The 20,577-nt window shown below is 32.6% G+C and overlaps 2 protein-coding genes and 1 long non-coding RNA gene across 4 annotated transcripts; 1 reads left to right on the top strand and 2 right to left on the bottom strand.

Annotated features, from left to right (window-relative positions):
- Positions 1-1,939: 1,939 nt before the first annotated feature.
- Positions 1,940-12,759, bottom strand: LOC145941767 (WD repeat-containing protein WRAP73). 2 transcript variants are annotated; one of them, XM_083048046.1, is made up of 7 exons: positions 12,345-12,759; positions 11,207-11,389; positions 10,920-11,099; positions 2,842-3,099; positions 2,600-2,756; positions 2,340-2,504; positions 1,940-2,231 (listed from the first exon to the last, which is right to left on the bottom strand). In XM_083048046.1, exons 1-7 carry the CDS (start codon positions 12,513-12,515, stop codon positions 2,026-2,028), a joined length of 1,320 nt encoding a protein of 439 aa, XP_082904172.1. In that variant the 5' UTR covers positions 12,516-12,759; the 3' UTR covers positions 1,940-2,025. The 2 variants fall into 2 exon arrangements, with proteins under 2 accessions (XP_082904172.1, XP_082904171.1); XM_083048045.1 differs by having other exon boundaries at positions 2,295-2,504; positions 12,345-12,757.
- On the top strand, positions 4,467-10,814 carry Elp2 (elongator complex protein 2). The gene is made up of 3 exons (XM_083048044.1): positions 4,467-4,747; positions 7,912-9,148; positions 9,610-10,814. Exons 2-3 carry the CDS (start codon positions 7,953-7,955, stop codon positions 10,775-10,777), a joined length of 2,364 nt encoding a protein of 787 aa, XP_082904170.1. The 5' UTR covers positions 4,467-4,747; positions 7,912-7,952; the 3' UTR covers positions 10,778-10,814.
- A 5,306-nt stretch (positions 12,760-18,065) lies between the features above and the next one.
- LOC145941353 (uncharacterized) lies at positions 18,066-18,831 on the bottom strand. Its single transcript, XR_014426168.1, has 2 exons — positions 18,585-18,831; positions 18,066-18,498 (listed from the first exon to the last, which is right to left on the bottom strand). It is a non-coding gene; the product is annotated as an uncharacterized LOC145941353 (long non-coding RNA).
- Positions 18,832-20,577: the final 1,746 nt, after the last annotated feature.

Raw genomic sequence — 20,577 nt, 5'->3', positions numbered from 1 at the left:
TACATTATTTTCCAGAGTTACTTTTACAAGTAGTATATTACAAATACGCGTGTATATACATATATTTAATATGTACGCATACAATAATAATCTCTTCCCCTCTTAATCATTTCTCGTAAATGCGAAAAATTATCTATTTCTTAAATAACTTAACACTTTAGTCCGTTATCATCCTTGGACAAGTACGAACATGTTTTAATGCGTTTCTCCAGGTCTTTTCTATTTGAAAAAGAACTTAAATACATTCGCAGCTGCTGATGTAGTAGTATGTCTTCTTGTCAACTATATATAGCTGGTTACCATTTTATAGTATATTACGTCTTTTTAAAATTTAAATAATTGATGGCCACTGACGTAGTATTAATTTTTTTATATTTGAATTTAAATTAATTAAAATGTGTTTTAACCTGTAAATCAAATAAATTTGTTTACGTATTTTCAATGTAGAATATGAAAAACTTAAAATAAAAATTACTTTTTAAAGTCTCAAGTGAAAAAATGAAAAGTTATTAAAATATCATACAAAAAAGGAATATATTAAATTGTTTATTTTTATGTAAAAATATTGACTTAAGTTTTTCAAAAATATATGTAATAAATTTTAAGTTTAAAAAAAAATTTTTTTTAAACATATTCTCTATATATATAATTTGACATTATTATATATTTCTATTTGGATTTATATCAGGTAAATTTCCTTTAATTTCAAATAATAAGTTAGTTACAAACATAATATTTTAAAGTAAATTTTTATTTTTTTGTTTTATTTTAATTACAGTATTGTGCGGCAACCAGCTAGAATTAGTTTATTGTATCCAGCTTCCAGTTTTAGGAAAGTGAAAAAAATTATCGAATATATTAATATTCATTAAATCGCATATATAATTTCTTTTCGCTAGTTAAACGACATAATGTATCAATGGTATTTCATGGTCGTCTATGACGACGCGAAATAAATGCCTTCTTTCCTACATTCGTTGTCACCATCGTGGAGAAAATAGGCGTTCCCACGCAACGGTCGTCTTTCTCGATAATTCTCGATAAAAAGTGAGATAAGGCACTAGTAGACGGTAGACGCATCGCGCGAGAGAAGCGCCTTAGAAAAATATGTTTTCACCATGCGCGGGTGGGGAATCGCGCATGTTAGTGCATAAACCGCATAATCATATATACCCGCTTAGAATCTTTTGATCTTCTTCGTGTATAATGTATCACGAATAGATAGTCGTGCGTCAACCATTCGCGAAGACTCGCTTTCTCCGACAGTAATGTAGACACTACGCCATTTTCAGTGCGCTCTGCCCCCTGCATATATCTTGAAATCAAAATTTATGTTTCACAATGTATATATTTTTCACATCATTCAAATCTTGATTGCAAAAATTGCAAGTTGCGATTGTTCAACAAAATAATTCTATCGCCGAAGCTTTCTCAATCCTCTGCGAAAATCGAGAATGCAAAATTCTTCATGTTTCATTATCTTGTAAACGAGAAAAATTTTTACGGATTGTATAAATTTTTACGGAAATTAAAACTTGTATGGAAAAAATTGAAAAAAAAATACATTTGTGCTTGAATTTAAAAAATTAATTCAGATTGGCATTTTTTATTCGTCATTTTTGAATAAAAATGTGACAATCATTAAGAATGTATAATTAAAATATACTTTTATTATTTGGATTTAAAAATTATTAGGCTAAGGAAAGAATAAAATTAAAATAAATTACATTTTATAACTACACTCCTGAATAGAGAAAACTGTTGCTATATATTTCTCGCGCAACTCAACATCTTTCATCAATCGATCTACATACACTCTGTAACAACTATGATGCATATGATCTCTATGAATATTTTTCATTAATTTCGATCATAAGTGCAGTGTATGTAATATTTTATTGTTTAAAACTTGTTTTAAAACTTGTTTTAAAACTTGTTTAAAACTTGTTTTCCTATAAAAAACGATATCAAAAAATTGTATAGCACAATATAAAAAACGAACTTATAAAAAAAATATATTATTCATTAATATACATTCGCGATCTCATAAATCATCGATTTGTTGTAACCGCACAATGCAACCTTTTCTCCTGTGGGATGCCAATTTCCATCCACGATTGTCATATTTTTAGACAGCGGCACAGATTTTACACCTTTTTGAGTCCATTCGTACACACGTGTACATTCGGAGAATACGAGCAATTGTGGATGTACAGGGTTCCATTTAATAGCTAAAGAAAATTTATCAACATTATTTTCACAAAAGAATCAACTTGATTTTTAATTTTACAAACCTGTAATAGGATTTGCGAGTAACAAATAATCAAGATAGTCCGTACAGATATTCCATATCCACAATGTGGTAGGATAAAGTTCATGTTTTAGAGCCAAGTATTGTCCACATGTGCTAAATTCAAATAGTTTTACTTTTGCTATCGAGAAATTGTCATTATCATCTTTCTTTCCAATTTCTATATATATTGGCCTTTCGTGTATTTCACGTACTGAAATTTCGAATTAAAAATCAGATTCTTTTATAAATTTCTTTCTTTTTAACAGCATATCTTATTTATTAATTGTTAATTCGTTGATATCTTACCAACACATTCTTCGCAAGAAGCAAAGCGTTTATCAGAAGTTTTTTCCGAATCAGTACATTCCTTGTACACTTTCGTTAGATAATTACATTCCCTGATCACAGGATCTAGATATAATTGCGACAATGGTTTCCACGTGATGTAGTTAAGAAGAACGATCTGTATATAGATTGTAAAAAATTAAAAATTATTAGAGTGTAACGAATACGAAGCTAAATAAAATGTAACAAATGTGAGAAATTACCAGTTCATTAAATCCGATTACAGCTAATAATTGTCCGCTTGGAGACCACTCGATATTTTCGATTCCCTTAAGTTCTTTACAGGTTTCGAATGGCCGTACAATTTCCGACGGGGTAAACGCGACCACGGGTTTCTCCCACACAGTAGAATAAACAAGCAGCTTTGGTTCTGCGGGAGAAGAACACCATATGCATAACAATTCATTGTTCGGCGACCAGCGGATCCCGTCGATGCTACGTAAACGCTCACAGATGAGTCTCTGAAATAATTCAAAAATTCAATTATTGTGCGCCAGACGAGTGACGATAGGGAATTTCTAGGGAATTTCTCAGTTTTAACTATAGAGAACAGGGAGTCGATTGTATCATACAACTGGGCATGGACACAGATTAATAGACAGATAGCCAAAGGTCTGAAAAAGGCAAGCTCGGCATTTCCGTGCGACAGACTTTGCCCCTTACCGACACACTTTGCCCCTGGTTCGAGTCCGTGCTAAACTCCATTAACTTTACCAAAAGACTGCCCCTGGTTCGAGTCCGTGCTAAACTCCGTTAACTTTACCAAAAGACTTCGCCCCTGCACCCCTATTCTGTAACTTTTTAACAATACTTTCAAGGAGAGATCGCGGTTGACTCTTCACCGATTTTGATCTCCTTTTTTATAGTGAATCTGTATTGAATTTAAGTTGATCCGTATTCGAGCTTTTCGTCCAATGCGCCTTGTAAGTAATATTTTTTTTTTTTTTTATATTGGATATTTAGAGAAATTTTCATGTTTGTTATAAGGCCTAAAGAAAGACACAGTTTTGATTAGTACCGCTGGCGCAGCGAGAGAACACAAGAGTAGTAACTGTGGGGATCGATCCAAGGTTCAAAACTTGGGATGACATAACTTTTTTTTGTTTTTTATTATTTTTTATGTATATGTTATATGTATTATTTATTACGTAGACATAAATATTCGGCATATATTTATTGTTTTTTAGATACGCATATATCTTCTTATATATTTAAAATGTATAAAATAATCATAATATAAATAAAATATTTTTAGAAATATTTTAATTTTTTAAAAATTCATACATTTTTTAAATTTTTAATCCGAATGTTTTCCGTAAGTTATGAAAAGTGTGTATTCTAACATTATTAGATTATTTAAGAAAATTTAAAAAATGTATAAATTTTTAAAAAGTAAAAATATTTCTAAAAATATTTCTCTGTAAAAATATTTTATTTATATTATGATTATTTTATACATTTTAAATATATAAGAAGATATATGCGTATCTAAAAAACAATAAATATATGCCGAATATTTATGTCTACGTAATAAATAATACATATAACATATACATATAAAATAATAAAAAACAAAAAAAAATTATGCCATCCCAAGTTTTGAACCTGGGATCCCACAATTACTACTATTACCGTCGTATTAACGACGCAACTTTTGACTTCGAAAATGACTTATTCTTTGGGAATGTAGTTAGTAGTTACTGCATTGGCCACTACTACGATATGGCGCTGAAATCAGTGAGAAATGCCGGTCTCGCCTTCATCCAGGTCTTTGGCTATCTGTCTATTAATCTGTGGCATGGACGTAAGAATACCTGGACGGAGCGCAATACTGCGGGGGTGAAGCACAAAGGGTGAAGGGAATGAAATGTCTATTGACACGGATATGAGGCATCTAAGATGGCGGCGGCGGATAATTTCACGGAATGTTATCGTTGTGAATGTGTATAATGTCTCAACACAGATGTCTATACAAATCTGTGTGTCTCGATTAACGTCGTGCGACGTGAAAATAGACGCTAAATCTGAGGCATCTAAAATGGACGCTACCGTAGACCTCTCACCCCTCAGGAACTACTCCCCGCGTCTAAAAGGGTATTTTCCGTCCAGGTATTCTTACGTCCATGCACAACTGGGTGAAAATTACAAAAATGAGCGAGGATGCTTTCCAGCAACGACACAGTGCGACACAGAGTATCATTCTATCTTCTTTCAATACGAGTGAACAACAAAGATAGAGATACTCTGTGTCGCACTGTGTCGTTGCTGGAAAGCACCCCGAGTTTATTAGTAAATTTATAATTTTATTCAAACCTAGTAAATTTAGGCCCTGCGCACAATAGAGAAAATATTAAGAATAAATATTAAATGTGAAGATGAGTAAGAATTATTTAAAAATAATAAAATAGAAGACTAATATAAAAATTATACAAATTCGGATATAAAGAACTAATAATAAGGGCTAATAAACTAGTAAGAGCCCTTTATACAGCCGTCCTAATTTATATTTGTATATCAGAATTTTTTCGATTTTATTATTTTAAAATTTCTATTCTTAATATTTAATATTTATTCCTAATATTTTCTCCATTGTGCGCAGGGCCTAATATAAAAATACAAATTCGGGTATAAAAGGACTAAGGCCCGATTGCACCAACATTATTTTAGCTTTAAGTGAGACTTAAATATGTATTTATCTTTATTTTTCTTTCTAAATAAATAAAGACAAACATATATATTTAAGTCTCGCTTAAAACCAAAATGACGTTGGTGCAATCGGGCCTTAGAACTAATAAGCTAGTAAAAGCTCTTTATAGTTGAATTTGTATTTGTATATCAGGATTTTATTTTTTTAAATAAGGCCCTGCGCACAATAGCGGGATAAAAATATTAAATATTAGGAATAGAAATTATTTTAAAATAAAATCGAAAAAACTGATATACAAATACAAATTCGGATATAAAGGGCTCTTTGCTAGTTTATTAGCCATTACTAGTTCTTTATACCTGAATTTATATTATAATTTTTATATCAGAGTAATTTTTATATCAGAGTTTTTTCGATTTTATTATTTTAAAATAATTCCTATTCCTAAGGTTTGTTCGCGTCGCGTGCCCCAAGCATGCCCCAACATGCTTCTTCTCACTCTAAGGCTGGGTCCACAATAGGTGATTTAAGCCCTAAGCCTTAAGAAATTGATCAATCGCAGTCAAGTATGAGGAGAAAACTCTACTGTGATTGGTCAATTTCTTAAGGCTTAGGGCTTAAATCACCTATTGTGGACCCACTATAAGGCCGGGTCTACAATAGATGTAGTAAGCCCTAAGCCTTAAGAAATTAACCAATTACAATCAAGTATGAGGAGAATACGTGACTGTAATTGGTCAATTTCTTAAGGCTTAGAGCTTATTACACCTATTGTAGATCCGGCCTAAGGCTGGGTCTACAATAGGTGATTTAAGCCCTAAGCTTTAAGAAATTGACCAATCACGATCGAGTATTCTCATTGTACTTGACCGTGATTTGTCAATTTATTAAGGGCTTGAGCAGAATAGCTGACTTATAAGATTTGAGACAAAAGACAGTATTGTGCGTTACATAAGACAAAAACTTAAGGGCATAAAACATTGTCTTAAAGTTGTAAGTCAGCCATTCTGCTCAGGCCCTAAAGCTTAAGGCTTAAATCACCTAGGCTGCGTTCGTAAACGTTACCCGCAGGGTACAAATGTCTCTGAACTCGTTCAGAAAGTCAAAAAACACATCAATGGTGGAAAAGCTATCTTTACCCACATGTGTTCAGAAAGTTCTTGAGGAATTACCCAGGGTGCTCCTTATGTACCCTGCTCGCGACTGAGGTAGAGTTTACCCGTCATGCGCAGAAACGCACTTTTCACATTTTACCACTTGAAGAAATCCTACAATCTTCCAAGATGTCTGGAGGTATGCTTTATGGTGGAGATGAGAAGGAGTTCGAACATTGAATAATGAATGGTAAATATATAGTAATATTAGAAGTCGATAAGATTATTAATACTAATTGTTAATTTATATGATTTTTTCATTTATTTCTAAATATTATATATCACTTCTTTAACGCAAATTAATTTTAATCTTGGTTTAACTTACTTTTCATCTTTTTTTAATTCTAAAAGTTAAAAAAAAATAAAAAGTAAATTAAACTGAGATTAAAGTTCATCCACATTAGAATTCTACAAATAAACAGTGATGAAGATAATTATTCAAAATAATATGATGATAATTACATTTGACAAATTTATATTACGCGATCGTTTTACCTCAAGATCGTTCATAAACTTTAGGTAGTTCTTGGAGATCGATGTGTCCCTACACATTCACCTGACTAGTCCCCATAAAGTTAACCTATACCTCATAGAGTAAGGTTTACGAACGCACCCCTATTGTAAGGGCCTGAGCAGAATGGCTGACTTACAACTTTAAGGGCCAATTTCACCAACGTCGGTTAACTTTAACCTCCGGTTAAACTATATCTTTGTCTCGTTTCAGATACGTTCATTAAAAAGAGACAAACATATAGTTTAACCGGAGGTTAAAGTTAACCGACGTTGGTGAAATTGGTTCTAAGACAATGTTTTATGCCCTTAAGTTTTTGTCTTACGCTGGGTCCACAATAGGTGATTTAAGTCCTAAGCCTTAAGAAATTGACCAATCACAGTCGAGTTTTCTCCTCATACTTGACTGCGATTGATCAATTTCTTAAGGCTTAGGGCTTAAATCACCTATTGTGGACCCAGCCTAAACCCAGCCTAATGCGCTCCATTAAAGCGCATTGAAGTGAGAAGAAGCATGTTAGGGCATGCTTGGGGCACGCGACGCAAAGGCCCTGCGCACAATAGAGAAAATATTAGGAACAAATATTAAATATTAGGAATAAGAATTATTTTAAAATAATAAAATCGAAAAAACTCTGATATAAAAATACAAATTCAAGTATAAAGGACTAGTAAGGGCTAATAAACTACTAAGAGTTTTTTATACCCGAATTTGTATTTTTATATTAGAGTTTTTCCGATTTTATTATTTTAAAATAATTCTTATTCCTAATATTTAATATTTATTCTTCTATTGTGCGCAGTTGTGCGCAGGGCCTTTTATTCATTTTCTATAATTTTTTTGTAATCTAGCGGAAAAAATCGCTAGGGAATTTCTCTTTTATTTATGTCAAAATAGAGAAATTCCCTAATGATTTTCTCCGTAAATGCGACCATTGCGACCTTTATCTTCATGATTCAAGCACGTAACACGTGGTGCGCTCGCGGATGACACTTGGACGCGATGACTTCGACGCATTACGTCGCCTGTTCGTGCAATCGCGTGCCGCATTGCGCCGATTGGGGTACAAACGGTCTGATCTGCTTCGGCACGTGCAACGCGATCGCGATATACGAACCATGCGTGTTTATTGGTCGCGTCACGCACACGTTGCACCGGCACCGTGATCGCGTCAACACCGTGCACTGGATAAGGCCGGGAGACGGCACGTCAGAAACGGAACTCTTATCCGGTTCTGTGGACGGAACCGCGATCATCTGGAGTATCGAGGAAGGACGAGGAGACGGTTTTCGCGTCACCTCAGTCCTGGACGTGGGAAGTGTCGTTACCTTTGTCGACTCCCTCCAATTATTCGACGACACTCCGTTGTCTACCGCCGTTGCTCATCCGAGGCTGTTGATATGCACGGGTTCGATCAACGGCGAGGTGAAATTGTGGTCGAGAGAGGGACACGCGGACGTCCGAATTATTCAGACTATTTCCTACGAAAGGAAATTATCGATACACTGTCGTCTGACGTACTTGCCGAATGCCAAATGTCCTCTCCTGGCCGTGGCGTTGGAGGACGCTTCCGTCCAATTGTACACCAAAGATGTATCGGACTCGAATTTCGTAAGGGTCCAGAGTTTACTCGGACACCAAGATTGGGTGAGATGTATCGATTTCCATTATGATTGCGACGAAAATATTTTTCTTGCGACTGGATCGCAAGATAACACGATACGATTATGGAAGATCACCGAAGCTGTCGCCGGGGAATCATCGAGTGATGAACTCGAACAAAAAAGGGATACCTTTACAATAAATGATAGAGAGTATAGTGTTACTCTGGAATCTGTTCTTTCTGGTCACGAAGGTTGGGTTTATGGAGTGCACTGGCAGCCTATAAAAAGGAACAATCAAGATCAAACAACGAGATTACTGTCCTCCTCGCTGGACAAGTCTATGATAATATGGGAATTGGACGATTCCAGTGGAATTTGGACTGAGAAAGTACGCGTTGGAGAAGTTGGTGGCAATTCCCTGGGCTTCTATGGCTGTAAATTTGGTCCAGATGGATTACATATATTGGCGCATGGTTATCAGGGTTCATTTCACATTTGGAAATATTCCCAAGAAATTGCAAATTGGATTCCACGATCTACACCCAGTGGTCATTTTTCCGAAGTGATCGATTTGTGCTGGGAACCGAGAGGAAGGTCTGTATCAATTAATCAAATATTAAAATATTTCAAGAAATTATCTAAATTCTGACTAGTTTTGTGGGAAAATTTTGGAAAGAATTGAATTTAATTCTTTATAATCTTATTAATTCACAATTGTTCTTAAACTTCTCACACTTTAAAATAATAAATTGAAAAGGCTCTGATATATAAATATAAAATCAGATATAAAAAGAGCTAATGAGAACCAAGCACAGATATTAGATGCAACAAAATTATTTAAAAAATTCCTCTTTAATTATTTTGAATGTTTCTCACACTCTAATCCTTTTAAAATTTACAATATGTAATGTAACATATGTAAAATTTTCTCTTTTTCGTAAATTATTATATTTTATTGTATAAATGATGATAAATGTGAAAGAGAATTTTGGAATTTTAAATATAATGAAAAGAGGCTGACGTAAAAGGTAATAATTTAAAATTATACTTTACAGATTTCTCATCACAGCCAGCACAGATCAAACTACGAAAATTCATGCGCCGTGGAAGAACGATCTTAAGGAATTATGGCATGAGATCGCGCGTCCTCAGGTACACGGATACGACATGTCGTGTTTAGTTATGTTAGCACCATACATGTACGCTTCCGGAGCAGAGGAGAAAGTGGTGCGCATTTTCGCGACCACGTCAGTGTTTAAAAATCGTCTAAGACTACTAGCCGACAATGTTGAGGACTTCAAATCTACGGCAGCCTATGGTGCTACTGTACCAGCTCTTGGTTTAACAAATAAAGCAACGTTTGACGACGAAGAAAATCAGCGCGAAAACGAAAGAAGTCCAATGACGAAGGATGTTGCATATGAACCACCCACGGAAGAGGAACTGGCACAAAATACACTTTGGCCGGAATTGCAAAAGCTTTATGGCCATGGTTACGAAATATTCTGCATGACAGCGAGACATGACGGACAATTGCTAGCTACAGCGTGCAAATCGACCAATTTAGAACACTCGGCAATTATCTTGTGGAGCACCGACACGTGGTTGCAGGTTCAAAAATTGATTTCTCATCAATTGACGGTGACGCAAATGGAGTTCTCTCCGAATGATAGATATTTACTGTCCGTCTCTAGAGATAGAAGATGGTCGTTGTTCAAAAACGAAAGGGAAAATTACGCGTTAATCGCAGTTAGCTCAAAGAAAGACAGTCCGCATTCGCGGATAATTTGGTGCTGCACTTGGACGAGCGATTCGAATTATTTCGCGACTGGTTCCAGAGATGGAAAAATCGGTATATGGCTCGTAGAGACGATGGAGGACAACACTAAAGATGTTATACCAAAGACGATTCTAGATCAAAGAAACCAATCAGTTACAGCCCTATGCTTTGCGCCAAGTTGCATAGAAGGATCTTATGTTTTGGCTATTGGATACGAAACAGGATGCATAGAAATTCAAAAAATCACTATTAATTTGGAGAACATATGGTTGAGATTGTTGGAATATGATACTTCCCAGGCCCATCACTTAACTGTAAAGAGACTTATGTTTCGACCAAACAATGAACATTCATGCAAAACATTGCAGTTAGCAAGTAGCAGTTCTGATCATTCAGTTAAGATATATGATATAGATCTATCATTGTTAGATTTAAAGACGTAATTTTTATAATGCACAAATATAAATATTTCTACTCCAATATTGCATTATTTTTGTATAAAATTGTACACAATCTTATACAAAAGAATTGTACAAATATCTCTGTGTGAAATTTTAAAACCAGTTTACATAATTTTTTACTCACTCGACTTATCTTCCAATTATCAGTTTTATAAATCTCCACTTTATCCTGGCCTTCCTCCATAACTATCACAGCCAATTTCTTACCATCAGGATTAAAATGTAATTTGTCAAAAGTGGAGGACTTTAGATTTTCTATGTGCGATACGGTCTGATCTTCCAAATTCCAGATAGATATTTGAATCTGTATAAATATAACACTTTTCAATTTTATAATAGGATTCAAAATTAAATTTTGTTTCTTTTTTAGAATCGCAAATGTTATCAAAAATAATTATACTGTATACTTACATTGAAATCTGCTATTGTAAAAATACATTTATTGTCTGGAGACCAAGCAACGCTCTGCAAACCTGCACTACCTTCGGTGAGTTTACATTTCCATTGTGGAAAACGCACTGAATATACTTGCACGATAGCCTTCTTCATATTTGCGCACAAAATGTATTCGCTATTTAAAGACCATTCAATATGCTGTAATGAAAGATGATATGGATAATGGGAGCTTTTCAGCAAGAAACATACAAATATAATGTTATACTATTGGCTGTCAAATAGAAAAATTTTCAAGTCTTTGAGGATGTATGGGAAATATAATTGAAGACAAAAGTACCAACGTTATATATTCACGCTGTACATACATTTTATAGAAAATCACTATAGTTTAATTTTCTAACTTTAAGCTGTTTTCAAGTGTTGACACAACCGAATGCTCGGTAATCGGAGAAAAAGCCAGAATTTCAATAAATTATTATTTTCTTCTAAACAGTTTAATAAATGTTAATGCAATTTTGCCACATTGTGCCAAAGTTTTAATTATACATGTAAAGAATTTGGAATATTATCAATTTATGATATAACGATATCCATTTTTTCGATATTTTTAATGTAATAATCCACATAATTAACGAATTTTCATAAGATTATATATAAAACTAACGGAAATTGCAATAATTTTTAATGAGTAAGTGAATTAAATCCAAATTTTTTTACAATAGTTTTAGTATAAAAATGGAAACAATCTATGTAATTTTTATGAATTTTGTACTATTTTTGGATATCTCCCATACATCTTTAAAAATTCTCTATTCGATAACCAATTCCATGACATTGTGTCTATCTAGGTTTTCTTGCTAAAAAGCTCTTAATATGTATTAATAATATATACTTATATACTAATATATGTAAATATATATATATATTTATATATATAATTTATATTTATTATAAATATACTTATTTGTGTTTTCTTACTGGAAAGTTCTTTATTGCAATATATATATTTAATTGCAATAATTAATATATATATAAAATATATATTAATATAATTTAATATAAAATATATATATTAATATATATATATATAAAATAGTGCGTTGACAGTTTGCATTCTATATTCTTTACCGATTGTCGATGTAAAAAACCTAACCTGTATCACATCCGCGAATATAAACGATTGACGGGTCTCAAGAGTCTTTGCATCCTTTATAAGCAAATTTGCCTGAAACGCGATTGCCAAATATGCTCCGTTATTCGAAAAATGGCACAAACGATTATTTACACGAAGAATCCTATCCTCTTCTTCAGCATTGGCGGTCATGACGAGAAAATTTGAAAACGGAGGTGTTCCGGGTCGGCAGGCGACACGGTGGAGACGCCTGTCGGCCGGCCGGGAATTACGGATTCGTATAATCCAGATTTTAGCCAAAATACTGAATGAATCTCATTAAATTTACGATATTCTTAATCAGTAAGCTCGACTGTAATCAGCTAAAGAGCTATTTTATTAAAAAAAGGTGAAAATAAAATTTTTTAATAAACTTGGGGAAATGTGCAGTTAGCAACGGGTAAGGTTGGGTTAGCCGCGAGTCCGTATTTAATTTATTATAAATTTTTAAGAGCAAAAATGCAAAATCGGGCTCTTTAGCTGATTGCATTATTATATAAAGAATATATTAAAAAAAAAATCACGAAGCTATGTCACTTATTTGATGAGAAATCTGGACGATACGATTCTCACTAGATCTAAGGAACTGGGGAAATTTTCGTGGTAACATACTGACAGCTTGACAAGGAGAGAGATAATCGTTCTGTCTTTGTCTCTCTTGCATCGCGTATGTAGTAGCGTCCATGTAGGCACAAATACTAATATATTGAGCACACGGATGCGATTATTGAAAGATAATGTCAACAAGAACCGGCTATCGTATTACCTTTGTTTCTCTGTATATGTAAAACGAGGATAACGATATATCTTCCAATAATTGTATCTTATTGTATGCCGTATCTCGCATATATTATGTATCTCAAATTATAGAATAATGATTTATTAAATATTAAAATATATATTTTTTTTAAGGATTATTTTATGTATAATTTAGAAAGAATATTTAAAATATTTATAAGTTTATATATATATGTATATATATATATGTATATATATATGTATATATATATATATGTGTGTATATATATATATATATATATATATATGTGATTGACAAGTATGTGTTATCTTGATTTCTTATTGATGTTACTGTATAAAAATATCAGCTGCATAAAGAATAATATAAAGAACTTATAAATAACATATAAATAGCTCAATGCAAGGTGTTCGGTCTATCACCCTGAAAACTCGAGTTCAAGTCTATCGGTATATATATATATTTTTTTATATTTATTATTATTGGAATATATAGAAATTATTAAAAATATATATTTTTAAAGGCGATACTTAAGAATTTTTAAATATTGAAAATATTTCAATAATTTTACAACTACAAACACATTGTATATATAAATGCAAAAAATTCGGTAAATAAATTAATCCAGTAATAAATCTATCTCTCTAAATCAGTAATCAATATATATATATATATATATCAGGGATCCGGACCGAAACAAAATTAGGGTTCGGTTTCGGTTACGGTTTAATAAAATATTGAATAACTGTTCCGGTTCCAGTTTCGGTTTTTTGATAAATAAAAAAACCGAAACCGTTTAAATTATGATTTTTTCGGTTACGGTTCCGGTTTTTAAAAATTTTTACTTTTTGTTTTTCTAATTAAATTAATTTCTAAATTATATTACTTTAAAAAATTATTATTAATTTTTATGACATAAATAAACAACACTTCATATTATACATAAAAATATATTTAGATATAGGTATATATAATATAGATACATATATAAATATATTTTCATATGTCATAAAAATTAATAATAATTTTTTAAAGTAATATAATTTATATATACTTTATATATATACCTATATATATATATATATAAAACAGAAAATATAATATCTTCACAGCTATCATTATTGCGATAATACATACACGTTTCAGAACATTTAAAAAATAATTATAATTAAGCAATTATTGTAAACGACCCAACTGGCTTAATTGATCTTTCTTAATTCGATATCATATATAAATATACAGACTACGTTTCGACCTTTGGTTCAGGTCCTTATCAAGTCTAAAATTAAAGGATAATATTATATAGAAGGAATCATTTTATAAAAGCATAGCGCAAACCAAGTTGAAAACAACAATTATTATAAAGTAAATGATTAAAACATACCTTACTTAAAATTTTTTTCTTTTTTCAACATGTTACAATTCTCTCATCTGTACTAAACGTTTCGTATAGATGGTAAAAAACGAACTAAGTTAGACTTCCTTTATTATTCTATCATAAATAGGGTTTAAATTCTCTGTGTCTTTATGTAGGTTAATCATGTTGTTAAATTTTTTTATATAAAACATTTCAGCTATCTCTCTTTTCCTAGTATGTGTTTCAATGTAAAATATTAAAGGTTGTCCATTTAAAGTCATGTAAATATTCATTTCTATGTTTGCTTTAGCAATTATTAGACAAGATTCCCTTAACAATATGTAAGTTCTTATTATGGAAATGTTCATCAGATAACAAAATAGCGTGATCGACTAATTGTAAGTTGTTAATGATGTAACCAAAGCGTTATAAGCAAATATAGAAATGAATATTTACATGACTTTAAATGGACAACCTTTAATATTTTACATCGTGAAACACATACTAGGAAAAGAGAGATAGCTGAAATGTTTTATATAAAAAAATTTAACAACACGATTAACCTACATCCTACATAAAGACACAGAGAATTTAAACCCTATTTATGATAGAATAATAAAGGATGTCTAACTTAGTTCGTTTTTTACCATCTATACGAAACGTTTAGTACAGAGAGAATTGTAACATGTTGAAAAAAGAAAAAAAATTTAAGTAAGGTATGTTTTAATCATTTACTTTATAATAATTGTTGTTTTCAACTTGGTTTGCGCTATGCTTTTATAAAATGATTCCTTCTATATAGTATTATCCTTTAATTTTAGACTTGATAAGGACCTGAACCAAAGGTCGAAACGTAGTCTGTATATTTATATATGATATCGAATTAATAAAGATCAATTAAGCCAGTTGGGTCGTTTACAATAATTGCTTAATTTTATTCTTCACTGGCGACACAAAAATACTCTTATAATTATAATTGTATAATATTGCACTTCGAGGAGACAGTTATCATGACACTTCCGTCATTTGCGCAAAAACAGAAAAAAATACCGAAAAGAACCGTAAACCGAAAATAATTTAACGGTCCGGTTATGGTTCCGGTGTTATAAATTTATCAGAATTTCAATACGGTTTACGGTTTCTGTTCTACTAAAAAAACGGTTATGGAACGGTTATCGGTTTTGGTCCGGGTCCCTGATATATATATATATATATATATATATATATATATATATATATTAATTATTGATTTATTACAGGATACATTAATTTATTCACGGAATTATTTTGCATTTTTATGTATATGATAGTTGTAAAATAATTGATCTTTTCAATATTTAACAATTCTTAAAGTTAATCGCCTTTAAAAATATATTTTTTAAAATAATTTTTATATATTCTAATATATTATTTAAAAAAATCATATTGATAGACTTGAACTTGAGTCTTCAGGGTGACAGACCGAACACCTTGCATTGAGCTATTTATAATATGTTACTCGTATGTTCTTTACATCACGATTTATATGGAGCAAGTATTCTTATACAGTAACATCAATATAATCAAAAAGTAATTAAGTAATACATATTTGTTAGCCTATAAATCTACAATTGCCACTACATGTTAAACAAGAATTAAAATACTCGTTCTCTCCTTGTCTCTCTATCGCGCTGACGATATATAAAATATCGATAAAAAAGTAGAAGTAAAAAAGCAATAAATTGCCAAGTCTAATAAGCGCCCGTGTCTTACATGTTGTATATTAGTTCACTCTGCGAATTATTATTTTATCATTATTATTTATCATTGTACAATTTGGAGACATATATATAAATTTTTGATACTATTTGTTATATATACGCACATATGTGCATAAGCATATATAAAATTTACAAAAAGTGGGTGCTTATTAGCCTTGCTACATTCCTGCCTTCTGCTACGGAAGGCCAGAAAGCATTTTCAGGCCGTATCTCGCGTGTAGCATGTCACGTGATTAGCACGGTAGAGGAACAAGGATAACGTGATTATCGATCCTTGTCTCTCTACCGTGCGTCCGCGTGAGCAATGCAATAGTGTGTACGTGTACGGATATACACCACTACATAGAACCTGAAATTGGTTTTTCAACGTTGGTAACACTGAAACCGGAGTTTCGCGTTGTCACCGCGCGAGGTCTCCAACATCAATTCGGAGTTTGCCTGGGTCGCCTGCCGACCCTTAAGGGGATCCTAGTCGGATGCTAAAGTTAGTTCTGTCGGTACGGCAGAACCAACTTTATTATTTTGGGATATCTTTTTATTGACTATACAGATCAATAAATCCTTTTCCACGATTAAAGTACTTATAAAAACGGACCGCGTTAGCTATAATTCCATATATAAATCATATAAAAATCAAAAATTACAGTTTTGTTATCGGCTTCTTTCATGTCAGCTCGTAACAATACTTATTTAATAAAAATAGTTCTGCAGTTTATCTGTGCATAAAATATAGTATACGCGATAGGGTTAACATGAAGAAATATTAGTAAACAATAAAAAGTGAGATTGCAAGTCTAATAAAAAAGTTATATATTAAAAACATTTTCACGCATATGTGTGCATACGTGCATATGTTGGATATGTGTGGTGCTAACCTATCGTGTGTATATGTGTATACGTGTATATGTTTGGATATGTGTGGTGCTAACCTATCGGAGTTCGACCATCCGACTAGGATCCCCTTAAGGGGATCCTAGTCGGATGGTCGAACTCCGATAGGTTAGTTTAAAATGGTGTATGAGCATAAATAGCTCAAGCAGCCAATACAGAAGAAGAAGAAGAAGAACTCCGATAGGTTAGCACCACACATATCCAAACATATACACGTATACACATATACACACGATAGGTTAGCACCACACATATCCAACATATGCACGTATGCACACATATGCGTGAAAATGTTTTTAATATATAACTTTTTTATTAGACTTGCAATCTCACTTTTTATTGTTTACTAATATTTCTTCATGTTAACCCTATCGCGTATACTATATTTTATGCACAGATAAACTGCAGAACTATTTTTATTAAATAAGTATTGTTACGAGCTGCATGAAAGAAGCCGATAACAAAACTGTAATTTTTGATTTTTATATGATTTATATATGGAATTATAGCTAACGCGGTCCGTTTTTATAAGTACTTTAATCGTGGAAAAGGATTTATTGATCTGTATAGTCAATAAAAAGATATCCCAAAATAATAAAGTTGGTTCTGCCGTACCGATAGAACTAACTTTAGGATCCGACTAGGATCCCCTTAAGGGTGCCGTGTAAACGTACTCACTGTCTCAGTAATGTATTCTAGTATGTATTTATGTATTTCTAGAAACGTTAAATATTGTTAAAGATCAAAGCTATTTATGTCCAATTTCATCAACATAGATTAACTTTAATCTCGGTTCATGAAGATAAGTTGAATCGAGATTAAAGTTAATCTACGTTGGTGGGTTCAGATATTAAACTTCTATAAGATTGTATTAGCAATAAGAATTTTACTAAAACTGTACTAGCAATAAGAGATGAATAAAATAATGAACAAATATATTTAATTTTTTAAAGCAGAACGTATATATTTCAATATTTGTTTATAACAGTTTACTGAACCATTCTCTCTTGCCACGGAACTGCACCAACAGTATTAAAATAATTACACCACCTATCTCTAAGTGCAATTGCTTGATTTGAATGACGATTGCCACCTTGGTGAGCTAAATTTATCATGCCTCTTGCGTTTTAGGCTCTCCAATCCCCATGATAAAATTCACCTGAGATTTCGTCTTCTTTATCAAGAAATGAAGGTGGTGTATACATAGCTCGTCCAATAGACTGGCTTCTTAGCATGTTATGCAAACAACATGTAGCTAAAATAATTTTACATGCGTCATCGGGATCATATCGCATTGCGGATCGAAAAATTTGGAAACGAGCAACCAATACACCAAAAGCATTCTCCGAACAACGTCGAGCTCTAGATAATCTGCAACGCACGATTAAACAAGTATTTTAGTACTGTTGTAGGTTTTGACATAAAATTTTAAAAAATAGTATGAATAGTTTACATACCTCTAATTATATATTCTCCTGTTTATCATTCCACTACACTGAGGTCCTGGATAAGGAATTAAAAGTTTCTCTGATAATGGGAAACCTTCATCTCCAATAATTACAAAGGGAAACTTATCTTGTGTAAATGGCAATGGAGCAGGAGGAGGAATGTGCAGAGTACCACTATCTAGATCAGAGCTGTCCACGTTTTGCACTTTTCGGCCGATTTCCGAGGCTCACCACTTAGCGACCCCCACTTACGCTCGAGACCTTAGCAACTACGGTTATCGGGTCACGTGTTGCTAAGGTCTCGAGCGTAAGTGGGGGCCGCTAGGCGGTGAGCCTCGGAAATCGGCCGAAAAGTGCAAAACGTGGACAGCTCTGATCTAGATGATTTTTTAGAGAGCACTTGTTCCAAACGCCGGAGTCACTAACTCTGCCATTAGTCCCCACATCAACATAAATAAAACGTAATTGAGCATCCACCAAGGCTAATAATACTACACTGTAATCTCCTTTGTAGTTATAAAACATAGATCCAGATTGTAATGGAGGATCAATAATGCAATGCTTCCCATCCATTGCTCCAATTACATGATGAAAATTCCATTGCTGTCCAAAATCATTGCTAACCACACGCCATTCATCCTCAGTTTGAGAAAAGCGAAGAAACTCTTCTTTTAAAACTATAATTATTGCTGTTGTTACCTCTTTTATAATTTTTGAAATGGTACTTCTACCAAGTCTGAATGTGAGAGCTAACGATTCTTGAGTTTCTCCTTTGCAATGACATATAAAATGAAGATTTAGTTACAAAAAACACTATTATCAATCGATTTTGTTGTTTTTTACCTGTTGCTAAATGTCGCAAAGTAACTGATAACCTTTCACTAGGTGGAATGCTTTCCCGTTTTGCTTTTTAATTAGAGGAGTAAATTTTTTAAGAGAAATTCGAAAGTGTCTGCGTCCATTCTGAGACATCTAAATAATCAAATTTCTTTAAAATAAAAATTTTAAGTATAAAAATTCAAAAGAAATGTTATCTGACTACCAAGATTATAGCCAGTTATGTCGAATAAAAATTGCCGTTATTGTTAAAAATTTTAAGTTTTTCCTTTTAAATTGTAAGTTTTTCAATTTATAACAAACCTTCTGAACCGATTAGGGTCTTCCAATGAGAGTTCCAGAAAAAGATTATGGTGCAAACCTTTTTCTTTTCTTTTTAATACCAAATTATGAACCCATATATTCCGCTCACGCGATTCGTACTCAGCCATTATTAACAACAAAAGACATGAACATAGTTTTCTTTTTTTTACATATCGATTATAATTATAATTTTGTAAATTAAACATTATCACACACAGCAAACGAAAATGCGCACACTGCAAACTGAATCCGTAGTGTGAACAAAGAATCCAAATTCGGTGATCCGCAATCTCAATCCGATCCGCGTCCGCAATATGTAGTGTGACACGGGCTTTACGGCCTTGCGATTACGACTAAAATTTTTGTACGTGCAATGGCCTAAAACAGTATCGAAATCGAACGAAACTCGAGAAAGTCGTTGAATCCAGAGAGTGCGAATCTAGCCTTTGAACAAGACAGTCGCGCTTTCCTTGGGAAAAATTAGTTGTGCAGATTCGTCTGCCTTTTTGCTTTTGCGATTGTTAGTTTTAACGTTTGTTTCACCGGTCGAAATCGATTCGGAAGTCCTTTGGTATAAAAGTACAGACATTCGTTTAAATGTTGTAATTAAAACTTATATATTGTTATCTTGTATTGAACGAACAATTACAGCGTAACCTTGGCGAGATCTCTAGCGAGCATATTGTAATCACACACTTAATATTTATCAATTAAACGTTACCTTATTGCAAAGATACGTCTTTCATAAATCAATCTTTTATTATCCAGTGTTAAAGACTCCTTTATCTGATCTGTTTCTTTTTATTTCATACATCCATATATATGTATATCATCTTATAAAATATACTCAGAGAATATCTCG

This window comes from Prenolepis imparis, unplaced genomic scaffold (assembly GCF_030444845.1).
Source record: "Prenolepis imparis isolate NDT839.2.m4 unplaced genomic scaffold, iyPreImpa1.0 SCAF_10, whole genome shotgun sequence".
Taxonomy (NCBI): Eukaryota; Metazoa; Arthropoda; class Insecta; order Hymenoptera; family Formicidae; genus Prenolepis; species Prenolepis imparis.
The sequence above is the reverse complement of the archived record's forward strand: the minus strand, read 5'-3'. Positions and strand labels throughout refer to the sequence as shown.